The following is an 11,230-nucleotide window of genomic DNA, read 5'->3' as shown; positions in this document are numbered from 1 at the left end:
ATAATTCTAATAATGTTATTCTATCGGTGCACTGAACTGTGCAGTTTAAGGCAAGGTATATCACAAGAAATAGATTATAAATTTGACAAATTTGCAATATTTATTCATTAATAAAATAGTTTTCTCATGTACAAAACAGACGGCAAAATGGTCATGACAGAAACTGTGGGAAGGGGAATTATGTTACCCAGACGTTTCCACCATTTCCTTTCTGAAATGACGGTACAACACAAGTTGTCTGTTGCCATAAACTTTACACATCTACAGTATGTATACAGTGTTTTTACCCTGTACTATTGCTAGTTGGCTGCTCTGACTAGCAGTAGCTATGTGCCATAGCAATACATAACTTTCTAGTTAGGCAACTGCAACAGTACAACTATTCTCTCCCACCCAGTTCATCGTCAGCCTGTAACAACTGCTTTCAAAATGACAGTGTACTATGTTTGCTATGTGATCCACAAAATTTGTTGCTCATCCAGTCTCTGGATTCAGCAGCTGGTAAGAATAGATGACATCCTCGTAGTGATATTTCTGTGTTATAGACATGATAGAGTCATAGCACCTGATCCTACTCAGAATCTGAAGCACCTCAACCACAGCAGACCTACGGAGACACACAAGTCTGGATTAGAGAATTACAGTTGTCAGTAGAACTTTTTGAACAGCAGTCATAATTTCGATATGAATTTATGGAGATCACTACACAAAATCTCACATTTTGCCACTTGTATCTCTTGGAAAATTGTGAAGCAATTTTTATGACCAACTGCTGGTGGATTATCAAGTAAACCCAATTACAGCAATAAAACTGTCATGAGAATTTTAATACAAATAAATTGAGTTTTTTGGTAGTTGTTTGGCTGTTAGAAGGTGAATTTAGTGCAACTTCTGACTGATGTGGACACACACTAGCCTCATTAGCACATTTGTTTAGGAACCGTCATGGCAGCTATTGTTAGACTATTTCAAGAAGGTAATCAGTTGTTAATACAGTAAAGACGCACAGTGGCATCATTATTATGTCAAAGTACACCTAAGTATTTTGTCCTATAGTACATAATGTACCAAACACATCAGTAAAAAGAACTAATTGTTTTTTTTTCTTCATCTCACAAGACAAATTTACAGTAATTCCAAAAGCTGTTTTATTTCTTATGCAAACATGTTACCTAGTATTTGGATCTTCAGGAGGCTGTTGTTTGCAGATGGTATGAATTTTCTCAACTAGGTGGTTTCTGAAATGCTGGAGCTGAGGCAAAGAATCCCTGAACCAAGAGAGCGGCAGACTCTCTGCTATCTGGAAAACAGCAAAGTAAACGAATAAGCAGACGGAAAAAAAAACAAAAAAAAACACCATGTCAAGACAGACCAAAGGCCAATTTACATTCCAAGTTTTTATTATGAATATTTGATTTATTTACAAACCAAACAGCACATTACTTTACATGCTGCACAATAAACAGATGCTGCTGTGGGATGAAACCTCCACCACTCATATAAAACTCACACCAGTTCAACTTAAAAGTAAACACAAAGGCTGAGTAGCTGTTGCACTGCAGCCGGCTGTTAACACTGGACTGACTCCCGTCTCCTCTTCAGACCACAGCTGAACCGTTTAGAAGAACAGATGTTGCATTTCTCAAGCTTCTCCCATTAAACTTCCCTTTAAGCTTAAATACTGATCTGTGCTCTGGTTGTGACATGTTTCAACTGTAAGTGCTCTGTACTCCTGCACACTGCATTTAAAATGAAACCACTAGCTGCCCCGTCTAACCAGACCCTTCACCGGTTCAGCTGCAGGTCTTCTTCACGGGCGTAGCTGTAGGATGTAACACAATGAAAACTCAGTATCTGTGAATATTCAATATGAGTGACATCCATAATCTCAGTGCCAATCCTCACTGACACAAAGCATTCTCTCTGATGGTGCCGCTCACAGCGAGCAGACAACAAAGAGGGCCGTGGGCTTTTCCCTTCAGCTGAAGCAGATGATGTATGGAGTGTTCAGACCATTCAGACAAGTCACTGTTGACAGTCTGGAACACATGGAGACAGAGAGCTGGCTGCGGTCGTGAAGATGCTACACGCTACACACACACACACGAGGCTGGGACAGGAGTAACATGTGCGTGTCTCTGGCTGTGGAAGCAGATACTATAAGTGATTGTGGTTGTGCATGAATAAAAGTGGAGGGGGGAACATCAGACACTGCAACGGATGGACATGCTCCGTGACTCTGTCTGGCACAAAGGGAGACGGAGACCCTCAGGTTCAGGTCAAGGTGTCCAGCTGCATTTTTACAACCTGACAGAGCAGTCTAAGGCTTTTACAGAGGATCATAGATTTTGATGGACTGGAATTGAATATCTATGGATATACTGAATATCACTTTCAGGGATTGGATAACGATATTGATCCGGAAAAATTTATTTTTTACAAACACCAACAGTGATTGCCAGTATTATACGGATGAACAGTTTAACAGTAATGTTAAAACTGAAAACAAAATATCATTAATTCACTTTAATAGCAGAAGCCTATATGCTAATTTTCATAGTATAAAACATGTCTTACACACTCATTTAACATAATTGCAATTTCTGAAACTTGGATTAATAATGTAAGGGGTATGGATTTTGACATTGATGGATATGATAGGGTATGTATAAATAGAGAAACAAAGCTGGGAGGTGGCGTGGCATTGTATGTAGATAAAAACTTTAGGTATAAGATTATGGACAAAATGTCAATAGTGGTGGATAAACTGTTGGAGTGTGTAACGGTAGAAATATTGATGGAAAAAAAGAAAAATATCGTAATAAGCTGTATATATAGGGCACCAGGTTCTAGCATAGACACTTTTAATGATTGGATGGAAGAAAATTATTTGACAATAAGTCACAAATTAATGTTCATTTGTGGTGATTTCAATATTGATTTGTTAAATGCTAAATAATCACATAGGAACTGAGGAGTTTATTAACACACTATATAGATGCAGTTTATATCCCAAAATTACAAAACCTAGTAGAATAACTACCCAGCATGCAACATTAATTGATAATATATTTACTAATGATATTAATAATAAAATGATAAGTGGATTACTTATAAATGATATTAGTGATCATCTGGCAGTATTTTTGTTTTGCGGTTGCCAGTATAGAAAAGAAAGGCCAAAAACAAATTTTATTTACAAGCGGGTGATTAATGAAGATGCTATAAGGAAGTTAAAAGAGGACTTTATGGCTCAGGACTGGGAATCGGTTTACAGGAGAAGGAGACTTGGACAAGGCATATGAGCAATTTCTATATATATTTAAGGCATTATATGATAGGAACTGTCCTAGAAAGCAGTATAAGATTAATAGGAAGTACAGTGAGAAACCATGGATGAGTAAGGGACTACAGATTGCATGTAAAAAGAAGAATGCGTTACGTATATAGACAATTTATAAAATCAAGTCAGGTGGAAGAAAAATATGACATATAAAAATAGATTAACCGAGATAATGAGGAGTTGCAAAAAACAATATTACACTAAATTATTAGAGGATAATAGTATGTAGTAAATAAGTTTAACAGATTTTTTATTAATGTTGGACCTGATTTAGCAAGAAGTATTTATATGGATGATTCATCTGAAAGCATAAATAACAATACGATCGAAAGGAACATGAGTTCCATGTTTCTTAAGACAATAGTTGAAAAGGAGATTATAGATATAGTTAAATGTGAAAATAAGATATCTACTGATAGTGATGGAATTAATATAACAACTGTAAAGTGGGTAATTGAGGGGATATCCAAACCATTAACTCATATTTTTAATTTGTCATTTCAAACCGGGCAGTTTCCTAGTAGTATGAAAATAGCAAAAGTTATTCCGTTGTACAAATCTGGGGATAAGCACAATTTCACAAAGTATAGGCCTGTTTCCCTGCTATCACAATTTTCAAAAATCTTAGAAAAACTTTTTAATAACAGATTGGATACATTTACATTTTTATTTACATTTTATGGGGCGGGGCCTGTCAGTGTGCGGTGCTGGGGTGGTTTGTTTGGTATGTACAATGGATAGGGTGGTGATAGGATGGATATCTGGTGGCTGTTGGGGACTGGCACTGCTATGGGTCTGAATGTCCAGTGTTGGGCTAGTGGTACCACAGTCTAAGAAAAGGGGTAGGACTAGATAAGTGTATACTTCTTCCTACCCCTTTTCAAGCATGGACTATTGGAATGTTGTGATGTTTTATGTGTATTGGTTATATGGTTATTATTTTTGTAATTGTGTGTATACATGAGTGCATATATACAATTTTCTTTTATATGCTTGGAAGAAATAAAGGAAAAAAAAAATTTGTAACAGTGTGGCCCACAGGTGAGAAAAATTATGTTACATTGTTCTTAAAAACAAAACCTGCTTTCTCGTCATTAGCCATTCAAATCATTACTTAATGTTTAAATTAAAATGGGTAGGACAGAACCAGACCTTTTGGGGTACAGAGGGATGAAGACATCTTCATCAACACAGCTCCTCAGTCTCCTGACCACAGCCTCTATGAATGCCTGCAAGGGACATTAACACAAACATGTTCACACACTGTGTTGACACTTGATGAATCCACTTCTTTTTAGATGACAGGCATTCTACGATCACTGTGGAGCTTGGAGGCTGTAGTCTGACAAACACATTACAAATCTGCTAAAATAGCAAAGCAGGATGTTTTCCTTGTTTCACCTTGACTGATTTACTGTGTTCTCCTTCAAAGATGGAATAGTCGTCCCTCAGTCTGTGGCAAACATCAGACAGACAGACTGCCTGATGGTGCGACATGGGATCCCAGACCAGCTCCACATAGGCTGAGCAGAAAATAGACACACAAAGACAGGCAGAGTGTGATGTTTTTGACACATCTGTGGTCTAAAAAGTATCTGGAGAGGTTGCTTAAAGGTGAGTGGATAGCAGAATATAACATGAATCAGACTGGATGTTAGCTTGATTTCCACTGTGGAGATGCACCTTGTTACTGGAGCAGACAGTGAAAGAAGAGGAAGCAGAGAAAAAACTAAGGGAAAACAAGAAACATTAGAATAAAAAGACAGAAATAAGGAACAGGTACACAAACTACCAAAAATAAAATTTTTCTTCAGGAAATCATGTGTGGTCTGTCTGACATGACACCTGCCCCAGACTTTACTCCAATGAGTACAGTAAAGCTGGGAATGATATGTGAAAGGTGCTTTCATTAAGATTTTACACACTGTCTAATGAACCCAGTGACAGTAGGACAGGACGTGGTGTCTCCCAGCTACACGCCCTCCATGACACTCTGCTGCCTACAGCCCTTCTGTTGTTATTCCAGCTTCTCTACCCTGTGTTGTCAAAGTATGGTTTGGAAATTAGCCCCGCCAGGTTGGTTTTAGTCTCACTAGACTCTCTAGGATGCGCAAGTGTGTGTGTGTGTGTGTGTGTGTGTGTGTGTGTGCGTTACCCGTTATTTTGGGTAGGACAGTCTTCTCTATTACATTAGACAGTGTCTGTCTGTCTGTGTTCTCCAACTCCTCATGGCCATGTCCATGACAAAACGTCTCCAATGCTGTGAACCATGGGAGGTTCTCAAAGTCCCCACTAACATCCTGAGACACACACATATTACATTAGGCACCTAATGTCATGTCATATAATGGCAGCTGTATGTATAACAAGCTTCTGTGTGCCCAGGTGTTTAAGTACCTTTAGTGGGCTCCATGGCAGCAGCTGATGTCTGATGATGGGGTTCAACAGCTTGGGCAGACACAGAGAGATGTAGGCATTGTGGTAAGAGTCAGAGTAAGATCCTCTCCACTCTTCAAAATGAGACAGAACCTTTTTAACGTTGCAGAAGTCTTCCTTGACATCAGAAAACACTGCCTGTGACTGCAACAGGATATCAGCTGTAGAGGGGGCAGAGGCAGAGAAAAGCAACAGAGGGATCACTCAACATTTTCTTCTACTTAGGTGCTGCTGCTAATTTTAACATAAAAAAAAGAAGAAAGAGGAACTTAGCAATCAGTAGACTACAGCCTTGCAGAATTTTACTGTATCACACTTTATAGTGTTAAAGCAGTTATGTTAAAAGGATTTAGTTAAGCAGAAAGAGCTGAACAGATTACTTCCTTCTCACCCTTCTTCTTCTGCAGCTGCTCTTCCTCTTCTGCTGAAGGCTGTGTGTCTTCAGGAATATCAGAGTCTTCCTCAGCTTCAGCAGCAGTGCTTACTCCACTGCAATATATGACAAAAATTAGCCGAGTGTTGTACCCATTTCACAGACCTTGTTTATAATATTTTGTACTAGACTGTTACAAATCCATTTTGTAAGCATTTCTTATTTACTATCAGCAATTTTGTTGTTACCTCTGCCAAGGTTATGTTATTACCACTGTTTGTTAGTTTGTTCAGAGCATAACTCAAAAGGTCACCAATGGATTTTGATGGAATCTGTATGGTCTGGCCCACAGAACAATCCACTACATTTTGGTGGTGATCGGATCATCATTCCAATCCACAAATCTTTTTAATGGCATTATGGGAATAAGTAAAAAGTGTAGAATATATTTAATACAACATAAATGATATCATTAAACATCGCTCACCCTTGAGGTTCTGTTCCTTCGACTGAGCTTCCACTCTGCTCAACTGTGGTATCTAAAAAAGTGAGATGAAGAAGTCACTTGATGAAAATATTCTTTCTTGGAGACATTTCACCTTCCACTGTTCAGGCTTTTCCATTTCCAGCATTTTCATTGTTAACCTGAAGTAAACTTCCATTACTCTCCATGACGTTTCACAGCCGCACCAGAGTTACCTAAAGAACAAAATTACTTAAAGAATTGGTCCACACTCTCAAATATAGATGTAAAAAGGGTTTTCACATTTCTGGAAGTTTGTGTTATGCTTGTTCTACGGTTGTTTGATAAACTAGCTAGTACAAATTTTGTCCTTGGCTCACATTCTCTGCTCAGCTGTGTGTGAGGAAAGTAGCCCTGTGCTTGTCTAAACAAGGACCAACACAGGGAAAAATGCAGTGGAAAAGCAAAGAAGAACAGATCACGTCAGCCTGTGAGGTTATGTTTGGTGACCGTTGTGGGAAGCTCAGGGTATCAAGCTTGTTAGGTTCCTACAGCAGAAAAACTCATACTTAAGATCCAGAACAACAAGAAACATACATACATGCATGACTTATGCTGAAATAACAAAATGCACAGGGAATGTTTATAGTTTTAACACAAAGCACACACAGACACAAAGATGTGACTCACAGCTGAGCTGCTGCAGGCACTCAGCCTGCTCCTTGACCTTCTGTCGTCTTTGAGCCAACAGTGCCTCCATCTGGTCAGACAGCAGAGTATGAAGCTCCAGTTCCAAAGAGTTGATCTCAACAACCTATAGTCAACAAACAACTGTCAGAACATTATCACACTTTACCTTCCACAGGGGGAGCAGTTATAATCCCTACATGCTGGTGGTGTTTGACAAAAATACAGCAATAACTTAACCAGTTATAAATAATCTAACCCATTCCATCAATGTTGGCTACTTTACTTTTAATTATTTTCTTGACATGTTTGCTTTTATGAGATAGAGGTTATTTGGACAGACCTTCTCTCGTAGACACTCCACCAGGTTGTGAACATAGACGGCCATGGCTCGGTAAAACTTTAGCTGTCTCTCTGAGGAACTTTCCTCCAGAGTCTCCACTGAGGTTTTAGCACTCTCAACATCGCCCTCCATCCTCCTTAGCTCTGCCTGCCGTGCTCTGTGCACCTCCTTCAGGGAGTCCAGTCTCAAGAGGAAAAAGAAAATAAAAACAGAAAGGGGTGTCAAAAAGTGTCAAGTGAGGAAAGTAATAAAAAGAGGAAAGTATATTTTTGACCTTTAGAAAATGACAAATGCATCTGATACAAAACTACAGTATATCTACACTATCAGAAATATTTCACATCGTTATGATGCAATATGATATGCGATATGATGCGCCTTCCTAGGGAGGTGTTCCGGGCATGTCCCACCGGGAGGAGGCCCCGGGGAAGACCAAGGACACGCTGGAGGGACTATGTCTCTCGGCTGGCCTGGGCCTGGAGGAGCTGGAGGAAGTGTCTGGAGAGAGGGAAGTCTGGGCATCTTTGCTTAGACTGCTGCCCCCGCGACCCGGTCCCGGATAAGCGGAGGAAAATGGATGGATGGATGGATGATGCGATATTAAGAGATATAACTAGTAGAGACTTACTTCCCAGTGATCCTCCTCCTGACCAATGAAACACTGATGGAAGGAAGAGTCTTTGGTATTCTGACCACAGTTGATCTCTTCTTTTGTTTTTGTCTTTCTCGCCTGCTGCTACTGCTGCTGGACTCACTGCCAGATGGGCTCTGAACAAAAGGAAAAAGGGTTAAGGATGTTAACATGGCAGAAAAAATGAGACAAGCTATTCTGCCATACTTGAGCACCCGGTTCAACATTAGATAGGACAAGAGAGCATTATAGGAAGAATCATCACACTAGGGAAAAAAATTTACACTAGAAAGAGAGGGGGAAATATAAATAGGGAGAATTAAGATTAAGGCTAAAGGAGAAAAAGCTAAAACAAGACTATAGGATGTTTACTGGACCTTCCTACCTGTTCTCCTGGCCGTCTCTTGACTCCCTTGCCAATTTGTGTCTCCTCCCAAAGTTCCTGCTCTTCCCCATCAGTCCCTGAGAGACTACCATCACTTCCTTCTAGATTATACAAAAATACACTTCATGTTTACACAGTGTGGTGCTAAGCAAAAACAGCTTTTAGGGCAGGCCTATAATAATCCCATTTTTGAACATCAGACCATTTAAGTTTAATGCTGTTGCCTATGTAGTTTGATAGTTTGTACAAATTTACATGTTCATAGAAAAAGGGGTCACAAAATGTTAATCTCATGTTAACTTAGATATTACCAATACATTACAACTGGACCAGTACAGCTTGTTTTCAAAGTCAATATCAGCTGTTACAACCTTGCGGCTGGGTTATTTATGCATCAAAACACATCTTACACTAAAATCTAATCCCCTCCCCAAAATACCAAGCTTCTCAGCAATCCTTTCTCTGATGCTCTTCAATCGTGGGGCGAATTCAATTATTCTCTCATGATCATCCAGTTCATCATCATCATCATCATCAACTCTGTCATCTTCAGTGAGTCTGGTGTAGTGATCCGGTGTGCTACCAGCACAGCCATCTCTTCCTAGGGAAATAAACTCTTTTTGGGCTCGAGTGGCACGCCGCTGCCTCCTGGCTGCCTTAATCTGTTCGGCGTTATGGATGATTACTGTAAAGATAAATCAGCAGATATGTAAACGCAGGAACAGGCATACAGTCAAACATGCACAATCTGTATTGTGGCCAAAACTCTAATTTCCATCGTGTTTATAATACAGTATACTGAGCATTTTCCCCATATAATTCAGCTCCAATGAGTAATGTGTGTGCATGCTAAAACCTTTAGCACACACCAGGGGAGTTTTTCTCTCTGACACTGACATACAGTATACACCAAAAAAAAAACCACACACACCTGGTTTAGTAGCAGAGCAGCTGGAGTCTGAGGCTGAGCTAGCTGAGGAAGACCTGGCACAAACTTCATCACTGTCATCATCATCACTATTATTCTCTTCATTGCTGCTATAGTGCAGAACATGTGGTGAAGTGTGACTGTCATAATCTTGCCTGGGAGAAGCAGAGGGCGGGGCACCACCACCAGCTGGGGCTGGGACAGGGGAGAGGGTGACATGTCAATATGAAAAGTTTCAGAGTATGATGATATTTTCCAACATTATCTCACTGTGTAGACAATTACTAAAATATGTAACTCATTTGAATTACATGAAGAACTGTGTTTACAATATGATACATTCAGATACCTACCTGTGCTGTGGGTGGTCTTGGTAGGTGAAGCTTCCTTCCTTCTAACCTGGAACAGCACAGCTTTATCAGAGGACCTCTTGACTTTAAACATCGATTCCTCAGCTAGGACAATAAAAGAAAATCATAGATCCATTAGAAAAAACTTGCTGATGAGCCCTAGTGTTTTGCTACCCCCAACTACCACCTTCTATGCAGTGTTTATATAACAGCTACACCCTGCCACCTACGTGTATGGCAACTTCATTATATGACTAGAAAAACCTAGAAACCAACCAGTACTCCTGTGCTAGAACAATGCTCCCTCACCTCAGGTTTTGTGTGCCTCAGTGTCATTGTGGTAAACACAACGTTAGTGGTGCAGATTCCCCAACAAATCTGCAATTAATCAACTTATGAAGAAAAATAAATAACATGCACTGAACATGGGACTTTCGGGTCCCCTGGGAGTCTGGGGGCAGTTGACACTTGCCCGGTTAATTGTGTGAAGAAATACAGAGGAGAGAGAGACTGATCAAATATATTTAGTCAACATATCCAACATTACATTGTTTCATTTTATTAATTAACTGCAAGTTATATTTTCCTGACAACTTAAGGCAAATTCATTTTATATTTCCTTTGTCTCTAACGTTTTGGTAACACCTGCTGCCAAACTGACGTTGACTCGACGTCTGACTGGGGTGCTTTGAAAGTACTGCATCAGCTTTAAAACGCCATATTTACCTTGTTTGTCGTCAGAGAAACTGAGGACGGTGTTTGTTTTCTTCTTCTCCCCATCTTTGTCTTTCCTTCTCCCTTCTCTTTCTTCTGTCACTTCCACAGGCTCCCCGTTCTCTCCGTCACTGCTGTCTGGTTTGGGAGGCGTCGTTTCCCGCTTGGAGCTGCAAGAGATGCCGCGGCCCTGAACAGATTTGGACGGCTTATTTACCACAATTGCTGCTTTCTCACTCTCCTCTCCATCTCCGCCGTTATTCTGCTGGTCCTCCTCGTCACTAGAGCTCTTTTTTCTCTGCCGAAAGTTTCTCCGAATATTTTTGTTGAACATACTCCCACGCTTAAGATCGATCGCTGTAAACTAGATGTAAACCGCGGTACGTCATGTCGGAGATTGCTGAAAAACGTCGTAAATTGTAAGGTAGAGCCGCCGCAAAGCACCATGGGCTATGTAGTGAGCATTTATGGGATAACTAAACTGTACATAAAAATGAACAACTTTTATCATTTCAAAAGTTTTTTTTAACTGCACCATGAAAAAGATTATTTTCACACATGGTGGTAAACTATAATG

The 11,230-nt window shown here is 39.9% G+C and overlaps 1 protein-coding gene across 1 annotated transcript; it reads right to left on the bottom strand.

Moving 5' to 3' along the window:
• Positions 1-81: 81 nt before the first annotated feature.
• On the bottom strand, positions 82-11,111 carry gcfc2 (GC-rich sequence DNA-binding factor 2). Its single transcript, XM_020589843.1, has 16 exons — positions 10,666-11,111; positions 9,943-10,044; positions 9,593-9,784; positions 9,101-9,346; positions 8,662-8,762; positions 8,274-8,413; positions 7,646-7,829; positions 7,306-7,429; positions 6,640-6,691; positions 6,171-6,268; positions 5,741-5,940; positions 5,499-5,643; positions 4,745-4,866; positions 4,483-4,572; positions 1,173-1,300; positions 82-607 (listed from the first exon to the last, which is right to left on the bottom strand). The coding sequence occupies exons 1-16, from the start codon at positions 10,985-10,987 to the stop codon at positions 475-477; spliced, it is 2,379 nt and encodes a 792-aa protein (XP_020445499.1). The 5' UTR covers positions 10,988-11,111; the 3' UTR covers positions 82-474.
• Positions 11,112-11,230: the final 119 nt, after the last annotated feature.

The sequence above is a fragment of the Monopterus albus genome, unplaced genomic scaffold, assembly GCF_001952655.1.
Source record: "Monopterus albus unplaced genomic scaffold, M_albus_1.0 scaffold10.1, whole genome shotgun sequence".
Lineage (NCBI taxonomy): Eukaryota > Metazoa > Chordata > Actinopteri > Synbranchiformes > Synbranchidae > Monopterus > Monopterus albus.
This window is presented reverse-complemented; position numbering and strand designations above follow the sequence as displayed.